Raw genomic sequence first — 24,965 nt, 5'->3', positions numbered from 1 at the left:
CAAGATTTCGCTTTACGCGGATGATGTCTTGCTCTACATATCCAACCCTGAGAAATCCCTGCCTCTCATTTTAGACACAATTGCTCAGTATGGCAAGTTTTCAGGTTATAAGATCAGTTTTAACAAATCCACTGTCTGCTCTCTCAATATTACACTCACCAGCTCTATGAAGACACTATGTCCTTTCCAATGGAAAACACAGGGGTTTCAATACCTCGGGATCTTCATAACACCAGATCTGAATAGCCTTTTCAAGGAAAATTATCTTCCACTCCTCGATTGAATCAAGAACGATCTCCAAACCTGGATCTCCCTCCCAATTAGCTTAGTAGGAAGAATTAATGTCATCCGTATGAACGTCCTCCCTAGACTGAACTATTTATTTCAGATGCTCCCATGCTATCTCCCAGTTTCCTTTTTCAAAACAACTAACCAAAGCATCACCAAATTTATATGGGGCAATAAACCTAGGATCAAGTTTTCCACTCTATTGAAACCTGAATCTAAGGGTGGTCTTGCCCTTCCCTCCCTTCAATTGTACTACTGGTCTGCCCAAATCCGCAACATGCTAACATGGATCACAAACAGACAAGTGTCAATGTGGATTCAGATAGAAGCCCAATCCTGTGGTTCATTGCCCTTAAGCTCAATTATATTCATTAATAACTTCAGTGACATGGGCAACATAGCCAAAACCTTTGTGATTTACAGCACCCTACTAGCGTGGAGGGACTGTAAGAAATACCTGGGCATTTCCTCCCAAATATGTTCTCACACGCCTATAGTAGGCAACCCAGACTTGCCAAAAGCCCTGAGGGATGCCAACTTTAATCTTTGGCATACTCTAGGAATCAGGACCTTTTCAGACCTATTTCATCAGAAAACCACTACACTGAAATCCTTTCAAGAGCTCTGCCGTGAATTCAATGTGCCAAGAACCCATTAAAAAAAAGAATAATCAAATTAGACATGTCATTTCCTTGTTTACTTCCAAGAGGAGGTTTAGAACTCAGTTGAATGAAGTTGAAACCCTTCTTGTCACAGCACAATCCATTAAAGGCAAAATACCTTTCTGAGAAAGGAGGCTCCTCTACTCCTTTGAAAATAATCAATAAAGAAGCAATAAAACTGACCTTCTTTAGGCTAGTTGAGTATCTGGAGCATTTGTGGGTTCGATTACAGGCTCAAAATGGCCAGAAACAAAGACCTTTCTTCTGAAACTCATCAGTCTATTCTTGTTCTGATGAATGAAGGCTATTCCATGCGAGAAATTGCCAAGAAACTGAAGATCTCATACAACGCTGTGTACTACTCCCTTCACAGAATGGCGCAAACTGGCACTAACCAGAATAGAAAGAGGAGTGGGAGGCCCTGGTGCACAACTGAGCAAGAGGACAAGTACATTAGAGTGTCTAGTTTGAGAAACAAACGCCTCACAAGTTCTCAACTGGCAGCTTCATTGAGTAGTACCCTCAAAACAAGCTTCCAGTTGTGGACTTGTGAGGCGTCTGTTTCTCTAACTAGACACTCTAATCTACTTGTCCTCTTGCTCAGTTGTGCACCGTGGCCTCCCACTCCTCTTTCTATTCTGGTTAGAGCCAGTTTGCGCTGTTCTGTTCTGTTTTTTTATCAGCATGAATTAGATTGAGCAATAAAAGCCTCACTTTATTCCATAGGATGAGATTCACACTATGTAGCTGTTGCAAGAGCGCATTTTTCACTGACTGTCCACTGGTTTCAAAAATGATGATTGATAGGCAGCTTAGACATCTTGAATTCAACCATTATTGGGTTCAAATACACATTTAGATTTGTGAACAACCATCCACATCAACCACAATCCGTAAGGCGCAAATAGCTAAATGAGAGAGCAGTAGTGTGAATCACATCAATGAGCTATATAGATATCAATAATAGGTGATATCCGTATCGCCGTAGACTACACCACTACTGACATCCTTACCTCCAAGAGTTTATTCAAGTTGGATAATCTTTGGATGCTGGCAGCAGTCGCACCATTGGAAGACATATCTTGGACTGTAGCCTACAAAATCCAATTCCTGCGGTCTATCAAACACATTTGGTGTGTCATCATAGTTGTCTCTGACATATGGTCAGACTCGCTCACGTTGAACAAATTTAAACTTGCACATTTTTTCAATGCTGATTTGAAAGTTATTGAGAAAAAAGAGAAGTGTCAAATATTTTTTTTTGCAAACATTCTTTCTGAATTTAAAAGTAATCCTCAAAGTAATCATCTAGTTTTTCAAACGTATCTGTAATCTGATTACAATATTTTTGCTGGTAATGTAAAGGATTACAGTAAAAAAAAAAAAAGTCCCTTAATGTAATGGATTACATGTAATCTGTTACTCCCCAACCCTGTCCTTCGCGATCATGCATTCTTCTCTTTTCCAAATCAGGCATAAAAGAAACAGACCGGATAAGTAGATGTTCAATGGATTATGGTCACTGTAGTTAATTACCACGTTTTATGCACTAAACTATGTAAAATATTGGCTTGTTGAAACTACAACTAGAGAAGCTAGAGAAGCTCTGCAATGTGCACATTGAGCTCACAATTTTTTGGGGGGTGAAATGGAATTCAAATAATTCAACGGACTTCGGTCAATTAGTTGTTTAATAACCAGAGAGAAAAAAAGAAGTAATTTTTGTTAATCGCTCAGAACGACTCTAAGGGCACCTGGTGGGAGATAGATGACAACAATGTTAAGCTCTTGTGCACAAGTGACAGTGTCAGCATGCGATTAAATTGAGGAGATGGACAGGTGAGTGAGGGAGAAAAGACAAATCTTCCCTTGGGAGAAATGAGTAGACCTGTGCCAACCCCGCAACGACCAGATGCTCTCAGACTGAGAAAAATAGTAGTCAGATGAAGAGAGAGCAGCTGGAGTATCAGTGTTCTCTGGGGTGATCCATGTTTCCATCAGGGCCAAAAAGTCAAAGGACTGAAGGGCATCATAGGCTGAGATGAACTCTGTATTCTTGACCACAGATCAGCAGTTCAAACGCTGCCAGAGAACCGGAATTCCACATGGGTTGTGTGCACAGGGTACATTTATTAGAAGGCTTGCAGCCAAGGGGTGGGGAGCGTCTGTAAAGCCTACAGGAAGAGGAGCGAACATGTTTAGAAAACACACACATAGTTACCAAAGCTACAAAAGAGCAAAATTATAAATAGTACTCAAGCGAGAGAGTGGTGTGGAGCCTTCCTCTCTTTCTTTCCTCCAACAACTGTCAGAACCGTCTTTGTTTCGGCGACGATCTTAGTTCTGCGATGAGACCACTGCTTACAGCTGCCACTGAGCAAATAGGGGAGACTGAAGTACTAACACTAATTTCTAATTGCCTTGCAGAGGGGAAGAGCACACCTCCCGGTATTAATTGCTGATTGCCTAGGAGAGGAAAAAACACTCTCCCTCCAATACAGCCACTGATTACGAAAAAAACAACAGTCACCAATTGCCCTGACCTTTAATCATGGTTGATTTGTCAACAATCATCTGCAAATTATGAGCAGTCATCAGTTCAAACACCAAGTAGGCGACTGGGAAGACAGGCAGGACTTAAAGTAGATGGACCTAGCTGGGAAAATGACAGTACCAGACAACAATCGATTAAGAAAAAATATATACTTTTCACTCCTGGAGATATCAGGAGTCAACTGACTATAGAATGAAGCACAGATCAACGGTGTTACATGAAGGCCTGGTGTGTGTGTGTATGTATGTGTGTGTATGTGTGTTACATGAAGGCCTGGTGTGTGTGTGTATGTATGTGTGTATGTGTGTTACTTGACCCCGGGGGGTCAGGCTGAATGAGACAACCCTGATGATGCACCTGGGCATTTCAGGCAGATGTAATGCGATCCCAGGACCTAACTGGACCCCATGGGACCTAACCGGACCCCAGGACCTAACCGGGCCCCAGGACCTAACCAAACCCCAGGACCTAACCGGACCCCAGGACTTAACCGGGCTCCAGGACCTAACTGGACCCCATGGGACTTAACCGGGCCCCAGGACCTAACCGGACCCCATGGAACTTAACCTAACTGGACCCCATGGGACCTAACCACACCCCAGGGCCTAACTAGACCCCATGGGACCTAACCGGGCCCCAGGACCTAACCGCACCCCAGGACCTAATTGGCCCCCAGGACCTAACCAAACCCCAGGACCTAAACGGCTGACACGGAAAAGTTGATGGAGCTACAAGACCGAGCTGTCATTAAAGTGTTTTATCACAATAAAACACAGGGAAGTCTGTTGGAGGGTTAGAGAATGAAGGGCTGTGAGGTGAGGAGAGGGGAGCGAGGGAGAGAAAAAGGGTGAGAGAAAGTCTGAGCTGCAGTATTTTAAAATCAAACAGTGAGTTGAGTTGGTTATCTAACCTCTATAAACCTCTATAAAAAATTACACTCTTTGTTACAGTCTTTTGGCAGCAATCACAGTAGTGTAATTAAAACCCCGGACAGTGTCATGACAGGCGGCCCAGCAATACCTTTAGTCCCCCCCTCCTATCCTCTCCCTTCCCTCTCCCTCTCTTCTCTCTGCCTCCCTCTCCCACTCCTCGCTCTCCTCTACCTTCCTCCCTCTCCCCCTCCTCCCTCTCCTCTCCTTGCCTCCCTCTCCCCCTCCTCCCTCTCCTCTCCCTGCCTCCCTCTCCCCCTCCTTCCTCTCCTCTCCCTGCCTCCCTCTCCCCTCCTCCCTCTCCTCTCCCTGCCTCCCTCTCCTCTACCTTCCTCCCTCTCCCCCTCCTCCCTCTCCTCTCCCTGCCTCCCTCTCCCCCGTCACCCATCTCGTGGATCATGTTAATAAATTATGCCCCCGGACAGCATCTAATAGAGTGAAACACTGCTGGCCAGAACCCTGGAGAAGGTGTCTCTACTCTCCTTCCAAACCGCTCAGAAACATGCTAAATTAATAACGAGGAAACCGTTTCAGTCAATGAGCCACCTCTCCCGTCTCCTGTACCTGCAATGAAAGCTAACAGCCCTGGGAGAGATGATCACCGAGGTGGCAACAGAAGGAGAAACATGGCTGCTTAGGTAGCATGTACGCACCGTATTCAGACCCCTTGAATTTTTTGTTACGTTACAGCCTTATTCTAAAATGGATTCAATACGCTTTTTTTCCTCATCAATCTACACACAATACCCCATAATGACAATGCAAAAACAGGTTTTAAGAAATTGTTGCAAATGTATAATAAATTATTATTTTTTAAAGTATTTATATAAGTATTCAGACCCTTTGCTATGAGACTCGATATTGAGCACAGGTGCATCCTGTGTTCATTGATCATCCTTGAGATGTTTCTACAACTTGATTGCAGTCCATCTGTGGTAAATTCAATTAATTGGACATGATTTGGAAAGGCACACACCTGTCTATTTAAGGTCCCACAGTTGACAGTGCATGTCAGAGCAAAAACCAAGCTATGAGGTCAAAGGAATTGTCCGTAGAGCACAGAGACAGGATTGTGTCGAGGCACAGATCAGGGGAAGGGTGCTAAAACATTTCTGCAGCATTAAAGTTCCCCAAAAACACAGTGGGCTCCATAATTCTTAAATGGAAGAAGTTTAGAACCACCAAAACTCTTCCTAGAGCTGGCCAAACTGAGCAATTGAGGGAGAAGGGCCTTGGTCAGGGGGGTGACAAAGAACCCGATGGTCACTCTGACAGAGCTCCAGAATTCCTCTGTGGAGATGGGAGAACCTTCCAGAAGGACAACCATCTCTGCAGCACTCCACCAATCAGGCCTTTATGGTAGAGTGGCCAGATGGAAGACACTCCTCAGTAAAAGGCACATGACAGCCTGCCTGGAGTTTGTCAAACGGCACCTAAAAAACTCACACCATGAGAAACATGATTCTCTGGTCTGATGAAACCAAGATTGAACACTTTGGCCTGGATTCCAGACGTTACATTTGGAGGAAACCTGGCATCATCTCTACGGTGAAGCATGGTGGGGGCAGCATCATGCTGTGGGGATGTTTTTCAGCTGCAAGGACTGGGATACTAGTCAGGATCGAGGGAAAGATTAACAAAGCAAAGCACAGAGAGATCCTTGATGAAAACCTGCTCCAGAGCGCTCAGGACCTCAGACTGGGGTGAAGGTTCACCTTCCAATTGGACCATGACCATAAGCACACAGCCAAGACAATGCAAGAGTGGCTTCGAGACAAGTCTCTGAATGTCCTTGAGGGGCCCAGCCAGAGCCTGGTCAAACATCTCTGGAGAGACCTAAAAATAGCTGTGCAGCGACGCTCCCCATCCAACCTGACAGAGCTTGAGAGGATCTGCAGAGAAGATTGGGAGAAACTCTGCAAATACAGGTGTGCCAAGCATCATTCCCAGGAAGACTCAAGGCTGTAATCGCTGCCAATTGTTTTATTTAAATCAGCATAACATTTAGGAAACCTGTTTTTACTTTGTCATTAGGAGGAATTGTGTGTAGATTGATAAGGGGGAAAAAACGATTTCATCCATTTTAAAATATGGGTTGTAATCATAAAAAAATGTGGAAAAAGTAAAGGGGTCTGAATACGTTCCGAATGCACTGTACATATGAAAGGCGCTTATCCAACCCTGACTGAAGTACTCAGCATGCTACATGTACTACATCAACAAGTTAACACGCAAACCTTTCTTTCCCATTCTTTACGCTAATGGTCATTAAGCATAGTCCAGATGAGCTACAGGCACTAACTGTTGATGACAGTAATGTACTGCCCACCATTACTGGAATCAGGTGAGTTAGTGCTGGGCTGGAACAAAAGTATCCAAGACCCTGCATTTCCACTTGTGAATGCATAAAACTGTAACACACACACACACACACACACACACACACACACACACACACACACACACACACACACACACACACACACACACACACACACACACACACACACACACACACACACACACACACACACACACACACACACAGTTTAACTTGTGGTGGATCATCACTTTGCCCATACTGTAAAGTGAAGCACGCCATTGAGTTTGCTGACTCGACGCAGCCAGTCCAACAGGGAGGACAAGGGTCAGGGTCTCTAGGAATGATCTCATGCCTGCTCATGGCTATAAATTAAACTATGTTTCCTCTGAGTTAAATCTCTCTGGAACTTACCCCAGAGCTGTTTTACTCCTGACTGGACTCTGGAGTGAGATAAATCTCTCTGGAACTAACCCCAGAGCTGTTTTACTCCTGACTGGACTCTGGAGTGAGATAAATCTCTCTGGAACTAAGCCCAGAGCTGTTTTACTCCTGACTGGACTCTGGAGTGAGATAAATCTCTCTGGAACTAACCCCAGAGCTGTTTTACTCCTGACTGGACTCTGGAGTGAGATAAAGGTCTCTGGAACTTACCCCAGAGCTGTTTTACTCCTGACTGGACTCTGGAGTGAGATAAAGGTCTCTGGAACTAAGCCCAGAGCTGTTTTACTCCTGACTGGACTCTGGAGTGAGATAAAGCTCTCTGGAACTAAGCCCAGAGCTGTTTTACTCCTGACTGGACTCTGGAGTGAGATAAAGGTCTCTGGAACTAACCCCAGAGCTGTTTTACTCCTGACTGGACTCTGGAGTGAGATAAAGGTCTCTGGAACTAAGCCCAGAGCTGTTTTACTCCTGACTGGACTCTGGAGTGAGATAAAGCTCTCTGGAACTAAGCCCAGAGCTGTTTTACTCCTGACTGGACTCTGGAGTGAGATAAAGGTCTCTGGAACTAACCCCAGAGCTGTTTTACTCCTGACTGGACTCTGGAGTGAGATAAAGGTCTCTGGAACTAACCCCAGAGCTGTTTTACTCCTGACTGGACTCTGGCCATTGGCATCCACTGACCTCCAAACCCAGTCACTGTGAGTTACTGAGCTAAACAGGACTTCACTGTAACTTACCATAATACAAACCGTTTTTTGAGGCGATTGGTTATATTGAAGATGCTCCATTAATGTGCTATCTGCCTTATCGGATGCTGAGAAACTTGGGACAAAGAAACACCTGGAAAGTTCCTGGATGCGTCTTATTTCAGAGTTTTGGATGTAAAAAAAAAGCTAAATGGAGTTTCCAACTGGTTAATACGAGTGGGAAGCTCATCATTGTTCCTGAGTTGGATAGTTCAGAGCCTCCTACTTTCGAGTAGCACATGAATATGGGATGATATTGATGGTTCTACACAACTAATGAATAATCATTGAACTGAAACTTAATAAGAAGTAAAACCACAGTGATACTATCGACTCGGCAAAAACTGGTTGAATCAACAATAAAAAACGTGGAAAAATATATATATATATTTTTTGCACCATACTTTTAACCTAAATCCAATGACACGGCAACATTTTTTGTTGATTTAATGTTGAATTCACGTTAGATGATAATTCAACCAAATTTAAATCAAAACTGTGCCTCGTGACTGACCTTGGAACAGCAGCAGAAGCTGACTGAAGGAGTCTGTAATGACTAACACATTCACTAGCACTCATCTAGCTCTCCCTCTCTCTCTCTCCCTTTCTTTCCCCTTCTCTCTCGCTCCACCTCTTTCTCTCTCCCCCTCTCTCTCTCTCCTTCTTTCTGCCTCATTCTCTCCCTCTCTCCCCCCTCTCTCTCCTCCCTCTCTCTCTCACCATCCTTTTCATTCAAATATGTATTGGCCTATTTTTTTTGTCTTAGGCCTTTGCATTTGTCTATAAACTCAGTCCTCTGTATTTGTTTTTTGGAGGCAGTACAGACGTAAGAAATCCCTTAAGAAGCTTACTGTACGCTTCCCTTTTGCATATACTGTAGCTAGGCTCCGGCTGGACCGGAGATAGCGCAGGGAGAGAGAGAGACTATTCATGTAGACACTGGCTTCTAATTCCACCCTCAATATAACACTCATTATGGGTTCATATAGGAAAGGAGTGTTTAAGACACTTTTACTGAGAGGGGAGTGAACTCAGTACTCGGAAAATACACTGCTGGGTTGATAATGAATAAACACTTGTTTTGTTTGTCAGGCAGCAAGAAAGAGAGCGAAAGAGAGAGACTTGGGCCAAACAAAAATGGTATCTCAGGTAATAACCTACACCACAATGATTGTGTATGGAAAGCGAAAAGCACCTTACCGCAATGCACATTAAACAAGTGAAAATGTGTACTCTGTGGCCCTTGATAACCAGAGTCAAACAACCCTAGTAGGGATCGTCTAAGTTGGCTGTGAGCAGCAGCATTGCCCTCTAACTGTACTCTATAGAGATATAATGCGTGCAACACGTGCCATCGCAGGCTTTACACACGGAGAACTCGAACCCATATGTTTAATATAATATATATTAATATAATTAATTTGTGTGTTTCCAAGGAGAGAGGGTGGGAAAACTCTCTTTTTTGGGGCTCCCGAGTGGTGCAGCGGTCTAAGGCATGGCATCTCAGTGCTAGAGGTGTTACTACAGACCTTGGTTCAATTCCAGGCTGTATCCCAAACCAGCTGTGATTGGGAATCCCAGAGGGCGGTTTGGCCCAGTGCTGTCCAGGTTAGGGTTTGGCTGGGGTAGGCCGTCATTGTAAATTAGAATTTGTCCTTATTGACTTGCCTAGTTAATAAAATAAATAAAAAATACAATTATGAATCTAGGTGAATGTAACAAAGTGAGTTTATAAATATAATCTGTGTAATGATGCTACTAAATTATTCAATGTCTCTTCTCCATAAATCATTCTAATTACATCACTATGAGTGCATGTTTTATTTACAAGCAGAAATATGTGCATGTGATTAAAATGGTAAGGGGCGGCATTCCCCCACGGATCCCATGCCTGGAGCTGGGAAATAGGGATGTACAGATGTAGGATCTTAATTTAATCACCCTGTTGCAGGAGAACATTCAGGATATTAAAAACGTTTAATGTATTTGAGGTGTAAAAATACTTCTGAAGTTTGTAATTTCCAATTTTGACATTTCCGACTTAAAGTTCCTTTACAAAAAATGTATCAAACCCAACAAACATTTCCACTAATTATAATCCACATTATAATTCACATTTCCTGTTGATGCAGGATTATTTTCCTGCTGTAGCAAACTGGCTCAAATTAAGAACCTACATCTGTACTCACTCATCCTTTCCTAATGCAGTTTAGTTTTAATTCCCAGAGGGATGGATACAATACATACATCTTAAAGGCGTTGTCAGACTACATCAAATCACATTTGTTGTGTCTCGCAGTTGTATAATTTTCTTCAATAATAACCTACTCCGTTGCTGATTCTGCAAACAAAGGCTGAAACAGATGGATAACCACCCACTTCATAGCACTCAAAAGCATATCAGAGTAAAGGGTATTGTTCAGTTTCAGATTAGAAAAGTGATGTGTGTAAGTTACTCTATAAATTATTGCCATTGTCAGACCCACCAAAGCACTTATCAAGCTGTTTAAACAACATGTGCCGTGTAAATTTAAAAATCTAAACATAACCAGCCAGAGTAACCTACCGCTGGACCTTAGCAGAGAAATGACGGAACACACGCACGCAGGCAGGCAGGCACTTACACACACTGAGTTACTGTAGAAATTATTGACATTGTCAGACCCACCAAAGCACTCAGCAAGCTGTTTAAACAGCATGCATCATGTGAATCTAAAACTCTAAACATAACCAGCCAGAGTAGCCCACTGCCAGACCTTGACAGAGAGAGGAAGGAACACACACACACAAACGAGGTCTGAGACAACGGAACTTAAAAATGCTGTCATATGAGTTGTCAGTCAATATCATCAGATCATTGACTTACAAAGCACAAACAATCAAACAAAGAAGACTGAAGCTGAGAAGAAACCCAATGACAACCCAGAGGGAGTCAATCAGTCCTCCACCTCAGTCAGTCCTCCACCTCAATCAGTCCTCCACCTCAATCAGTCCTCCACCTCAGTCAGTCCTCCACCTCAATCAGTCCTCCACCTCAATCACTCCTCCACCTCAGTCAGTCCTCCACCTCAATCAGTCCTCCACCAGTCAGTCCTCCACCTCAATCAGTCCTCCACCTCAGTCAGTCCTCCACCTCAATCAGTCCTCCACCTCAATCAGTCCTCCACCTCAATCAGTCCTCCACCTCAATCAGTCCTCCACCTCAATCAGTCCTCCACATCAGTCAGTCCTCCACCTAAGTCAGTCCTACACCTCAGTTAGTATTTCAGCTCAGTCAGTCCTCCACCTCAATCAGTCCTTCACCTCAGTCAGTCCTTCACCTCAGTCAGTCCTACACCTCAGTTAGTATTTCACCTCAGTCAGTCCTCCACCTCAATCAATCCTACACCTCAGTCAGTCCTCCACCTATGTCAGTCCTCCACAAATGTCAGTCCTCCACCTCTGTCAGTCCTCCACCTCTGTCAGTCCTTCACCTCAGTCAGTCCTTCACCTCAGTCAGTCCTACACCTCAGTTAATATTTCACACCAGTCAGTCCTCCACCTTAGTTAGTTAAGCACCTCAGTCAGTCATCCACCTCAGTCCTCCACCTTAGTTAGTTAAGCACCTCAGTCAGTCATCCACCTCAGTCCTCCACCTCAGTCAGTCCACCACCTCAGTCAGTCCTCCACCTTAGTTAGTTTTCACCTAAGTCAGTCCTCCACCTCAGTCAGTCCTCCACCTCAATCAGTCCTCCACATCAGTCAGTACTCCACCTATGTCAGTCCTCCACCTATGTCAGTCCTTCACCTCAGTCAGTCCTTCACCTCAGTCAGTCCTTCACCTCAGTCAGTCCTCCACCTCAGTCAGTCCTCCACCTCAGTCAGTCCTCCACCTCAGTCAGTCCTCCACCTCAGTTAATATTTCACCCCAGTCAGTCCTCCACCTTAGTTAGTTAAGCACCTCAGTCAGTCACCCACCTCAGTCCTCCACCTCATTCAGTCCTCCACCTCAGTCAGTCCTACACCTCAGTTAGTCCTCCATCTCAGTCAGTCCTCCATCTCAGTCAGTCCTCCACCTCAGTCAGTCCTCCACCTCAATCCTCCACCTCAGTCAGTCCTCCGCCTCAGTCAGTCCTCCACCTCAATCCTTCACCTCAGTCAGTCCTCCGCCTCAGTCAGTCCTCCACCTCAAACCTCCACCTCAGTCAGTCATCCACCTCAGTCAGTGCTCCACCTCAAACCTCCACCTCAGTCAGTCCTACACCTCAGTTAGTCCTCCATCTCAGTCAGTCCTCCATCTCAGTCAGTCCTCCACCTCAGTCAATCCTCCACCTCAATCCTCCACCTCAGTCAGTCCTCCGCCTCAGTCAGTCCTCCACCTCAATCCTTCACCTCAGTCAGTCCTCCGCCTCAGTCAGTCCTCCACCTCAAACCTCCACCTCAGTCAGTCATCCACCTCAGTCAGTGCTCCACCTCAAACCTCCACCTCAGTCAGTCATCCACCTCAGTCAGTCCTCCACCTCAGTCAGTCTTCCACCTCATTCACTCCTCCACCCAAGTCAGTCCTACAACTCAGTGTGTTCTCCACCTCAGTCAGTCCTCCACCTCAGTCAGTCCTCCACCTCAGTCAGTCCTCCACCTCAGTCAGTCCTCCACTTTAGTTAGTTTTCACCTAAGTCAGTCCTCCACCTCAGTCCTCCACCTCAGTCCTCCACCTCAGTCAGTCCTCCACCTCAATCAGTCCTTCACCTCAGTCAGTCCTCCACCTCAGTCAGTCCTCCACCTCAGTCAGTCCTCCACCTCAGTCAGTCCTCCACCTCAGTTAATATTTCACCCCAGTCAGTCCTCCACCTTAGTTAGTTAAGCACCTCAGTCAGTCATCCACCTCAGTCCTCCACCTCATTCAGTCCTCCACCTCAGTCAGTCCTACACCTCAGTTAGTCCTCCATCTCAGTCAGTCCTCCATCTCAGTCAGTCCTCCACCTCAGTCAGTCCTCCACCTCAATCCTCCACCTCAGTCAGTCCTCCGCCTCAGTCAGTCCTCCACCTCAATCCTTCACCTCAGTCAGTCCTCCGCCTCAGTCAGTCCTCCACCTCAAACCTCCACCTCAGTCAGTCATCCACCTCAGTCAGTGCTCCACCTCAAACCTCCACCTCAGTCAGTCATCCACCTCAGTCAGTCCTCCACCTCAGTCATTCTTCCACCTCATTCACTCCTCCACCCAAGTCAGTCCTACAACTCAGTGTGTTCTCCACCTCAGTCAGTCCTCCACCTCAGTCAGTCCTCCACCTCAGTCAGTCCTCCACCTCAGTCAGTCCTCCACTTTAGTTAGTTTTCACCTAAGTCAGTCCTCCACCTCAGTCCTCCACCTCAGTCCTCCACCTCAGTCAGTCCTCCACCTCAATCAGTCCTCCACATCAGTCAGTCCTTCACCTAAGTCAGTCCTACACCTCAGTTAGTATTTCACCTCAGTCAGTCCTCCACCTCAATCAGTCCTCCACCTATGTCAGTCCTCCACCTATGTCAGTCCTCCACCTATGTCAGTCCTCCCCCTCTGTCAGTCCTCCACCTCTGTCAGTCCTCCACCTCTGTCAGTCCTTCACCTCAGTCAGTCCTTCACCTCAGTCAGTCCTTCACCTCAGTCAGTCCTCCACCTCAGTCAGTCCTCTACCTCAGTCAGTCCTCCACCTCAGTCAGTCCTACACCTCAGTTAATATTTCACCCCAGTCAGTCCTCCACCTTAGTTAGTTAATCACCTCAGTCAGTCATCCACCTCAGTCCTCCACCTAAGTCAGTCCTCCACCTCAGCCAGTCCTACACCTCAGTTAGTATTTCACCTCAGTCAGTCCTACACCTCAGTCAGTCCTCCACCTCAGTCAGCCCTCCACCTCAGTCAGCCCTCCACCTCAGTTAGTATTTCACCTCAGTCAGTCCTACACCTCAGTCAGTCCTACACCTCAGTTAGTATTTCACCTCAGTTAGTCCTCCACCTCAGTCAGTCCTCCATCTCAGTCAGTCCTCCACCTCAGTCAGCCCTCCACCTCAGTTAGTATTTCACCTCAGTCAGTCCTACACCTCAGTCAGTCCTACACCTCAGTTAGTATTTCACCTCAGTTAGTCCTCCACCTCAGTCAGTCCTCCACCTCAGTCAGTCCTCCACCTCAGTCAGTCCTCCACCTCAGTCAGTCCTCCACCTCAGTCAGTCCTCCACCTCAAGCCTCCACCTCAGTCAGTCCTCCACCTCAAACCTCCACCTCAAACCTCCACCTCAGTCAGTCCTCCACCTCAGTCAGTCCTCCACCTCAGTCAGTCCTCCTCCTCAGTCAGTCCTCCACCTCAATCAGTCCTCCACCTCAGTCATTCCTCCACCTCAGTCACTCCTCCACCTCAATCAGTCCTCCACCTCAGTCAGTCCTCCACCTCAGTCAGTCCTCCATCTCAGTCTGTCCTCCACCTCAGTCAGTTTTTCACCTTAGTTAGTATTTCACCTCAGTCAGTCCTCCACCTCAGTCAGTCCTCCACCTCAGTCAGTCCTACACCTTAGTTAGTTTTCACCTAAGTCAGTCCTCCACCTCAGTACTCCACCTCAGTCCTCCACCTCAGTCAGTCCTCCACCTCAATCAGTCCTCCCCATCAGTCAGTCCTCCACCTAAGTCAGTCCTACACCTCAGTTAGTATTTCACCTCAGTCAGTCCTCCACCTCAATCAGTCCTCCACCTATGTCAGTCCTCCACCTATGTCAGTCCTCCACCTATGTCAGTCCTCCACCTCTGTCAGTCCTCCACCTCTGTCAGTCCTTCACCTCAGTCAGTCCTTCACCTCAGTCAGTCCTTCACCTCAGTCAGTCCTCCACCTCAGTCAGTCCTCTACCTCAGTCAGTCCTCCACCTCAGTCAGTCCTACACCTCAGTTAATATTTCACCCCAGTCAGTCCTCCACCTTAGTTAGTTAATCACCTCAGTCAGTCATCCACCTCAGTCCTCCACCTCAGCCAGTCCTACACCTCAGTTAGTATTTCACCTCAGTCAGTCCTACACCTCAGTTAGTATTTCACCTCAGTCAGTCCTCCACCTCAGTCAGCCCTCCACCTCAGTCAGCCCTCCACCTCAGTTAGTATTTCACCTCAGTCAGTCCTACACCTCAGTCAGTCCTACACCTCAGTTAGTATTTCACCTCAGTTAGTCCTCCACCTCAGTCAGTCCTCCATCTCAGTCAGTCCTCCACCTCAGTCAGCCCTCCACCTCAGTTAGTATTTCACCTCAGTCAGTCCTACACCTCAGTTAGTATTTCACCTCAGTTAGTCCTCCACCTCAGTCAGTCCTCCACCTCAGTCAGTCCTCCACCTCAGTCAGTCCTCCACCTCAGTCAGTCCTCCACCTCAATCCTCCACCTCAGTCAGTCCTCCACCTCAAACCTCCACCTCAGTCAGTCCTCCACCTCAGTCAGTCCTCCACCTCAGTCAGTCCTCCACCTCAGTCAGTCCTCCACCTCAATCAGTCCTCCACCTCAGTCATTCCTCCACCTCAGTCACTCCTCCACCTCAATCAGTCCTCCACCTCAGTCAGTCCTCCACCTCAGTCAGTCCTCCATCTCAGTCTGTCCTCCACCTCAGTCAGTTTTTCACCTTAGTTAGTATTTCACCTCAGTCAGTCCTCCACCTCAGTCAGTCCTCCACCTCAGTCAGTCCTACACCTCAGTTAATATTTCACCCCAGTCAGTCCTCCACCTTAGTTAGTTAATCACCTCAGTCAGTCATCCACCTCAGTCCTCCACCTAAGTCAGTCCTCCACCTCAGCCAGTCCTACACCTCAGTTAGTATTTCACCTCAGTCAGTCCTACACCTCAGTCAGTCCTCCACCTCAGTCAGCCCTCCACCTCAGTCAGCCCTCCACCTCAGTTAGTATTTCACCTCAGTCAGTCCTACACCTCAGTCAGTCCTACACCTCAGTTAGTATTTCACCTCAGTTAGTCCTCCACCTCAGTCAGTCCTCCATCTCAGTCAGTCCTCCAGTCAGTCCTCCACCTCAGTTAGTATTTCACCTCAGTCAGTCCTACACCTCAGTCAGTCCTACACCTCAGTTAGTATTTCACCTCAGTTAGTCCTCCACCTCAGTCAGTCCTCCACCTCAGTCAGTCCTCCACCTCAGTCAGTCCTCCACCTCAGTCAGTCCTCCACCTCAATTCTCCACCTCAGTCAGTCCTCCACCTCAGTCAGTCCTCCACCTCAAACCTCCACCTCAGTCAGTCCTCCACCTCAGTCAGTCCTCCACCTCAGTCAGTCCTCCTCCTCAGTCAGTCCTCCACCTCAATCAGTCCTCCACCTCAGTCATTCCTCCACCTCAGTCACTCCTCCACCTCAAATCAGTCCTCCACCTCAGTCAGTCCTCCACCTCAGTCAGTCCTCCATCTCAGTCTGTCCTCCACCTCAGTCAGTTTTTCACCTTAGTTAGTATTTCACCTCAGTCAGTCCTCCACCTCAGTCAGTCCTCCACCTCAGTCAGTCCTACACCTTAGTTAGTTTTCACCTAAGTCAGTCCTCCACCTCAGTACTCCACCTCAGTCCTCCACCTCAGTCAGTCCTCCACCTCAATCAGTCCTCCACATCAGTCAGTCCTCCACCTAAGTCAGTCCTACACCTCAGTTAGTATTTCACCTCAGTCAGTCCTCCACCTCAATCAGTCCTCCACCTATGTCAGTCCTCCACCTATGTCAGTCCTCCACCTATGTCAGTCCTCCACCTCTGTCAGTCCTCCACCTCTGTCAGTCCTTCACCTCAGTCAGTCCTTCACCTCAGTCAGTCCTTCACCTCAGTCAGTCCTCCACCTCAGTCAGTCCTCTACCTCAGTCAGTCCTCCACCTCAGTCAGTCCTACACCTCAGTTAATATTTCACCCCAGTCAGTCCTCCACCTCAGTTAGTATTTCACCTCAGTCAGTCCTACACCTCAGTTAGTATTTCACCTCAGTCAGTCCTCCACCTCAGTCAGCCCTCCACCTCAGTCAGCCCTCCACCTCAGTCAGCCCTCCACCTCAGTTAGTATTTCACCTCAGTCAGTCCTACACCTCAGTCAGTCCTACACCTCAGTTAGTATTTCACCTCAGTTAGTCCTCCACCTCAGTCAGTCCTCCATCTCAGTCAGTCCTCCACCTCAGTCAGCCCTCCACCTCAGTTAGTATTTCACCTCAGTCAGTCCTACACCTCAGTTAGTATTTCACCTCAGTTAGTCCTCCACCTCAGTCAGTCCTCCACCTCAGTCAGTCCTCCACCTCAGTCAGTCCTCCACCTCAATCCTCCACCTCAGTCAGTCCTCCACCTCAAACCTCCACCTCAGTCAGTCCTCCACCTCAGTCAGTCCTCCACCTCAGTCAGTCCTCCACCTCAGTCAGTCCTCCACCTCAATCAGTCCTCCACCTCAGTCATTCCTCCACCTCAGTCACTCCTCCACCTCAATCAGTCCTCCACCTCAGTCAGTCCTCCACCTCAGTCAGTCCTCCATCTCAGTCTGTCCTCCACCTCAGTCAGTTTTTCACCTTAGTTAGTATTTCACCTCAGTCAGTCCTCCACCTCAGTCAGTCCTCCACCTCAGTCAGTCCTACACCTCAGTTAATATTTCACCCCAGTCAGTCCTCCACCTTAGTTAGTTAATCACCTCAGTCAGTCATCCACCTCAGTCCTCCACCTAAGTCAGTCCTCCACCTCAGCCAGTCCTACACCTCAGTTAGTATTTCACCTCAGTCAGTCCTACACCTCAGTCAGTCCTCCACGTCAGTCAGCCCTCCACCTCAGTCAGCCCTCCACCTCAGTTAGTATTTCACCTCAGTCAGTCCTACACCTCAGTCAGTCCTACACCTCAGTTAGTATTTCACCTCAGTTAGTCCTCCACCTCAGTCAGTCCTCCATCTCAGTCAGTCCTCCAGTCAGTCCTCCACCTCAGTCAGTCCTCCACCTCAGTCAGTCCTCCACCTCAGTCAGTCCTCCACCTCAATCCTCCACCTCAGTCAGTCCTCCACCTCAGTCAGTCCTCCACCTCAAACCTCCACCTCAGTCAGTCCTCCACCTCAGTCAGTCCTCCACCTCAGTCAGTCCTCCACCTCAGTCAGTCCTCCACCTCAATCAGTCCTCCACCTCAGTCATTCCTCCACCTCAGTCACTCCTCCACCTCAATCAGTCCTCCACCTCAGTCAGTCCTCCACCTCAGTCAGTCCTCCATCTAAGTCTGTCCTCCACCTCAGTCAGTTTTTCACCTTAGTTAGTATTTCACCTCAGTCAGTCCTCCACCTCAGTCAGTCCTCCACCTCAGTCAGTCCTACACCTTAGTTAGTTTTCACCTAAGTCAGTCCTCCACCTCAGTCCTCCACCTCAGTCCTCCACCTCAGTCCTCCACCTCAGTCAGTCCTCCACCTCAATCAGTCCTCCACATCAGTCAGTCCTCCACCTAAGTCAGTCCTACACCTCAGTTAGTATTTCACCTCAGTCAGTCCTCCACCTCAATCAGTCCTCCACCTATGTCAGTCCTCCACCTATGTCAGTCCTCCACCTATGTCAGTCCTCCACCTCTGTCAGTCCTCCACCTCTGTCAGTCCTTCACCTCAGTCAGTCCTTCACCTCAGTCAGTCCTTCACCTCAGTCAGTCCTCCACCTCAGTCAGTCCTCTACCTCAGTCAGTCCTCCACCTCAGTCAGTCCTACACCTCAGTTAATATTTCACCCCAGTCAGTCCTCCACCTTAGTTAGTTAATCACCTCAGTCAGTCATCCACCTCAGTCCTCCACCTCAGCCAGTCCTACACCTCAGTTAGTATTTCACCTCAGTCAGTCCTACACCTCAGTTAGTATTTCACCTCAGTCAGTCCTCCACCTCAGTCAGCCCTCCACCTCAGTCAGCCCTCCACCTCAGTTAGTATTTCACCTCAGTCAGTCCTACACCTCAGTCAGTCCTACACCTCAGTTATTATTTCACCTCAGTTAGTCCTCCACCTCAGTCAGTCCTCCATCTCAGTCAGTCCTCCACCTCAGTCAGCCCTCCACCTCAGTTAGTATTTCACCTCAGTCAGTCCTACACCTCAGTTAGTATTTCACCTCAGTTAGTCCTCCACCTCAGTCAGTCCTCCACCTCAGTCAGTCCTCCACCTCAGTCAGTCCTCCACCTCAGTCAGTCGTCCACCTCAATCCTCCACCTCAGTCAGTCCTCCACCTCAAACCTCCACCTCAGTCAGTCCTCCACCTCAGTCAGTCCTCCACCTCAGTCAGTCCTCCACCTCAGTCAGTCCTCCACTTCAATCAGTCCTCCACCTCAGTCATTCCTCCACCTCAGTCACTCCTCCACCTCAATCAGTCCTCCACCTCAGTCAGTCCTCCACCTCAGTCAGTCCTCCATCTCAGTCAGTCCTCCACCTCAGTCAGTCCTCCACCTCAATCCTCCACCTCAGTCAGTCCTCCACCTCAAACCTCCACCTCAGTCAGTCCTCCACCTCAGTCAGTCCTCCACCTCAGTCAGTCCTCCACATCAGTCAGTCCTCCACCTCAGTCAGCCCTCCACCTCAGTCAGCCCTCCACCTCAGTTAGTATTTCACCTCAGTCAGTCCTACACCTCAGTCAGTCCTACACCTCAGTTAGTATTTCACCTCAGTTAGTCCTCCACCTCAGTCAGTCCTCCACCTCAGTCAGTCCTCCACCTCAGTCAGTCCTCCACCTCAGTCAGTCCTCCACCTCAATCCTCCACCTCAGTCAGTCCTCCACCTCAAACCTCCACCTCAGTCAGTCCTCCACCTCAGTCAGTCCTCCACCTCAGTCAGTCCTCCACCTCAGTCAGTCCTCCACCTCAATCAGTCCTCCACCTCAGTCATTCCTCCACCTCAGTCACTCCTCCACCTCAATCAGTCCTCCACCTCAATCAGTCCTCCACATCAGTCAGTCCTCCACCTAAGTCAGTCCTACACCTCAGTTAGTATTTCACCTCAGTCAGTCCTCCACCTCAATCAGTCCTCCACCTATGTCAGTCCTCCACCTCTGTCAGTCCTCCACCTCTGTCAGTCCTCCACCTCTGTCAGTCCTTCACCTCAGTCAGTCCTTCACCTCAGTCAGTCCTCCACCTCAGTCAGTCCTCTACCTCAGTCAGTCCTCCACCTCAGTCAGTCCTACACCTCAGTTAATATTTCACCCCAGTCAGTCCTCCACCTTAGTTAGTTAATCACCTCAGTCAGTCATCCACCTCAGTCCTCCACCTCAGCCAGTCCTACACCTCAGTCAGTCCTTCACCTCAGTCAGTCCTTCACCTCAGTCAGTCCTCCACCTCAGTCAGTCCTCTACCTCAGTCAGTCCTCCACCTCAGTCAGTCCTACACCTCAGTTAATATTTCACCCCAGTCAGTCCTCCACCTTAGTTAGTTAATCACCTCAGTCAGTCATCCACCTCAGTCCTCCACCTAAGTCAGTCCTCCACCTCAGCCAGTCCTACACCTCAGTTAGTATTTCACCTCAGTCAGTCCTACACCTCAGTCAGTCCTCCACCTCAGTCAGCCCTCCACCTCAGTCAGCCCTCCACCTCAGTTAGTATTTCACCTCAGTCAGTCCTACACCTCAGTCAGTCCTACACCTCAGTTAGTATTTCACCTCAGTTAGTCCTCCACCTCAGTCAGTCCTCCATCTCAGTCAGTCCTCCACCTCAGTCAGCCCTCCACCTCAGTTAGTATTTCACCTCAGTCAGTCCTACACCTCAGTTAGTATTTCACCTCAGTTAGTCCTCCACCTCAGTCAGTCCTCCACCTCAGTCAGTCCTCCACCTCAGTCAGTCCTCCACCTCAGTCAGTCCTCCACCTCAATCCTCCACCTCAGTCAGTCCTCCACCTCAAACCTCCACCTCAGTCAGTCCTCCACCTCAGTCAGTCCTCCACCTCAGTCAGTCCTCCACCTCAATCAGTCCTCCACCTCAGTCATTCCTCCACCTCAGTCACTCCTCCACCTCAATCAGTCCTCCACCTCAGTCAGTCCTCCACCTCAGTCAGTCCTCCATCTCAGTCTGTCCTCCACCTCAGTCAGTTTTTCACCTTAGTTAGTATTTCACCTCAGTCAGTCCTCCACCTCAGTCAGTCCTCCACCTCAGTCAGTCCTACACCTCAGTTAGTATTTCACCCCAGTCAGTCCTCCACCTCAAACCTCCACCTGAGTCAGTCTTTCGCCTCAGTCAGTCCTCCACATCAGTCAGTCCTCCATCTCATTCAGTTCTCCTCCTCAGTCAGTTTTTCACCATAGTTAGTATTTCACCTCGGATTTGACAGTGAAAAAAGTGGAATAGTTTCTGAGTGAATTAAAGGAATTTTGATTCACCAATTTTTATTTAACTAGGCAAGTCAGTTAAGAACAAATTATTTTTTACAATGACGGCCTACCCTGCCAAACCTGGGCCAATTGTGCGCCACCCTATAGAACTCCCAACTTGGATTTGAACCAGGGACTGTAGTGACGCCTCTTACACTGAGACGCAGTGCCTTAGACCACTGCGCAATTAGGGAGCAGCGGGAAAAGGTAGATGGAAGGAGACTTCAGAGAGTGCAGCAGAGTGCTTGACAGCTGAGCTCAGCTTAATCAAGTACATTTCCTCTCACTTATTTCCCTGTGTACCTGCAACACTGTATACCTAGATGTACACTTTGGAACTCATTCTAAAACTGATTGCAGCCGTGCAAAAGAGAAATGTCAAATAAATTAGCATGACAAAGCTAAATAGCCTAAGGAAAGAGAGAGAGACGAGGACAGAGAACAGTTGAGATAGACAGAACATTTTTTAGAGGGGAACAGACATACAGACAGAAAACATTTGAGAGAGAGAGAGAGGGGGAGAGACAAAAACAGAACACATTTGAGAGAGAGAGAGAGAGAGAGAGAGGGACAGACGCAAACAGAAAACATTTGAGAGAGAGAGGGACAGAGGGAAAAGGTCTCTAGTGACTCTAAGCTTTTAATCTGAGAATGGGAAAACAACAGGCCTATCTGGTTTCCACTGCATCAATGTATTATTATTAAACACACACACACACACACACACACACACACACACACACACACACACACACACACACACACACACCTGTTGTTGGGAGGTATGGAGTGACATCGTTATGCAAAACTGTACCCCCCATATTTCCCTCACACTTACAAAGCATAGTGATCCAAGCTGTCATTCTGTACTAAAGCAAGGCAATGTGACATTCCCACATGCAAAAATACTGTAGTACACTATGACATGAATACTGTAGCATTACCATGTTTATTTAATAAAGTATTCACTGTAGTGTTTTCGAGGACTTTACTGTAGTATTTACTTTATTGTTTTTACGGATATGACTGTAGAATACTGTAGTATTTACAGTTGATCAATACAGTAGTATAAATACTGTAGTATTACTATAGTTTAAAAAAGCTATAGTGTATACTATAGTAATTACTGAAATATTTTTGCGGACATTACCGTACTGTTTTTGTTTTATTATCTTCAGCATAGAAGTGGGGGCTTTCTCCTTGAGGAAACCTCTGGACAAATATTAAAAAAACACAATTTCCATAACTTCTAGGTAGGTAATTCTGGAGTCTTTTCTATAACCTGTAGGGAACAGTCTATACTTGGCATGTAAGTTTCTCACTCATGGGAGGCACAAACTTGGATATGGGGAATGGGAATGAATGGGATATATGTTAAATACTTTAGTATTACTATAGTTTAAAAAACTTGTGTTTTTGCGGACACAGTAGTGATTTTGTGGACATTACTGTAGTATTCTGCAGTTTACTACATAATTCTATAGTAAGTACTACACATGATCAAGGGATACTAGTGTGTAGCATAGTATTCTACAACTGTGGAAAAGCCCAATCGTTGATTGACAATCTTCTACACACGGCCTTGCGCTCCCTCTCGTGGTTTCACAGACTTGAGTTATAAGCGCACCATTCCACCTGATGCAAGCCTGCATCTGTCAGCAGCTCAACTTTTGTTCTTGTGTTGTGTACAACAGTGTGAGTAAGTGCCAAAAGACCACATGCTTGCTATACAACGCTATGCCTAAATAATTGACAGTTTGCATGGATCTTCTGGACTTAGCCTTTTCCTTCTAACCCGAGGAAGTACATCTGTAATTATATGCCAGTTAAGCCAAGTTAAGCAACAGTGTCCCACAACTTATAGTAATCAATATAGTTATCACGGTTGTCATAAAGAGGAGACCAAGGAGCAGCGTGGTAAGTGTACATACTTCTTTAATTAAAGAAAGAACACTGAACAAACTAAACAAAACATCAAAATGAACCGTGAAGCTAATATGAGAAGTGCAGAACAGGCAAGTTAACATAGAATAAGAACCCACAAAATACCCAAGGAATATGGATACCTAAATATGATCCCCAATCAGAGACAACGATAAACAGCTGCCTCTGATTGAGAACCAATTCAGGCAACAATAGACATATAAACACCTAGACTTACAAAAACCCCTAGACATACAAAACCCCATAGACAATTCAAAAACTAACAAACCACTCTCATCACACCCTGACCTAACCAAAATACTAAAGAAAACAAAGATAACTAAGTACCCCCCGGCCGGACGGACACCTAATCTTATATGGGAGGGTCTGGGTGGGCATCTAATATCGGTGGCGGCTCTGGTTCTGGTCGCCGCCCCCCTTCTGATCCCTCCGCCTTTGTAGCACTGACCCGTGGATCATCGGCTGAGGCTCTGGACTGCGGATCATCGCCGGAGATCCCGGGCTGGGGACTGTCGCTGGAGGCCCCGGGCTGGGGACCGTTGCTGCGTGGATCATCGCCGGAGGCCCCAGGCTGGGGATCATCGCTGGAGGCCCCGGACTGGGGTCCGTCGCTGGAGGCCCCGGACTGTGGCCCGTCGCTGGAGGCTCCGGACTGTGGCCCGTCGTTGGAGGCTCCAGACTGTGGCCCGTCGTTGGAGGTTCCGGACTGTGGCCCGTCGTTGGAGGATCCGGACTGTGGCCTGTCGCCGGACGCGCTGGACTGGGTACTATCGCCGGACGCTCTGGACTGCCGAGGCGCACAGTAGGCCTGGTGCGTGGTGCCGGCACTGGTGGTAGCGGGCCGGGGACACGCACTTCAGGGCGAGTGCGAGGAGCAGGAACAGGGCGTACTGGACTGCCGAGGTGCACTGTAGGCCTGGTGCGTGGTGCCGGCACTGGTGGTACCGGGCTGGGGACACGCACCTCAGGGCAAGTGTGAGGAGCAGGAACAGGGCGTACTGGACCCTGGAGGCGCACTGGAGGCCTGGTGCGTGGTGCCGGCACTGGTGGTACCGGGCTGGTGACACGCACCTCAGGGCGAGTGCGGGGAGGAGGCACAGGACGTACTGGACTGTGGAGGCACACTGGAGGTCTGGAGTGTAGAGATGACACAACCCGTCCTGGCTGGATGTTTATTTTCGCCCTGGCACAGGACGCACTGGGCTGTGCAGACTCACCAGAGACACAGTGAGCAGAGCCGGCGCAGGATATCCTGGTCCAAGGAGATATACTGGAGACCAGGACCGCTGAGCCGGGACCTTCCTTCCTGGCTGGATGCCCATTCTAGCCCGACCAATGCGATGAGCTGGAATAGAGCGCACCGGGTTAGAATAGCGCACTGGAGACACTTCGTTATTCGACAAGTGTGTTTAGATATTTTTGTCAGATGTTACTATGGAATACTGAAGTATAATTACAAGCATTTCATAAGTGTCAAAGGCTTTTATTTACAATTACATGAAGTTGATGCAAATAGTCAATATTTGCAGTGTTGACCCTTCTTGTTCAAGACCTCTGCAATATGCTCTGTCATACTGTCAATGAACTTCTGGGCCACATCCTGACTGATGGCAGCCCATTCTTGCATAATCAATGCTTGCAGTTTGTCAGAATTTGTGGGGTTTTGTTTGTCCACCTGCCTCTTGAGGAATCACCACAAGTTCTCAATGGGATTAAGGTCTGGGGAGTTTCCTGGCCATGGACCCAAAATATCAATGTTTTGTTCCCCAAGCCACTTAGTTATCAC

General features: G+C 47.8%; 1 protein-coding gene across 1 annotated transcript in view; it reads right to left on the bottom strand.

The window, feature by feature from the left end:
- LOC118944007 (stress protein DDR48-like) overlaps positions 1-23,761 on the bottom strand; it is an 87,287-nt gene extending 63,526 nt beyond the window's left edge. The window contains exon 1 of the mRNA XM_036961095.1: positions 23,628-23,761. Within this exon, the coding sequence (XP_036816990.1) occupies positions 23,628-23,761 (134 nt within the window). The remainder of the gene's footprint in view (positions 1-23,627) is intronic.
- Positions 23,762-24,965: the final 1,204 nt, after the last annotated feature.

The sequence above is a fragment of the Oncorhynchus mykiss genome, chromosome 24 (genome assembly GCF_013265735.2).
Source record: "Oncorhynchus mykiss isolate Arlee chromosome 24, USDA_OmykA_1.1, whole genome shotgun sequence".
Lineage (NCBI taxonomy): Eukaryota > Metazoa > Chordata > Actinopteri > Salmoniformes > Salmonidae > Oncorhynchus > Oncorhynchus mykiss.
This window is presented reverse-complemented; position numbering and strand designations above follow the sequence as displayed.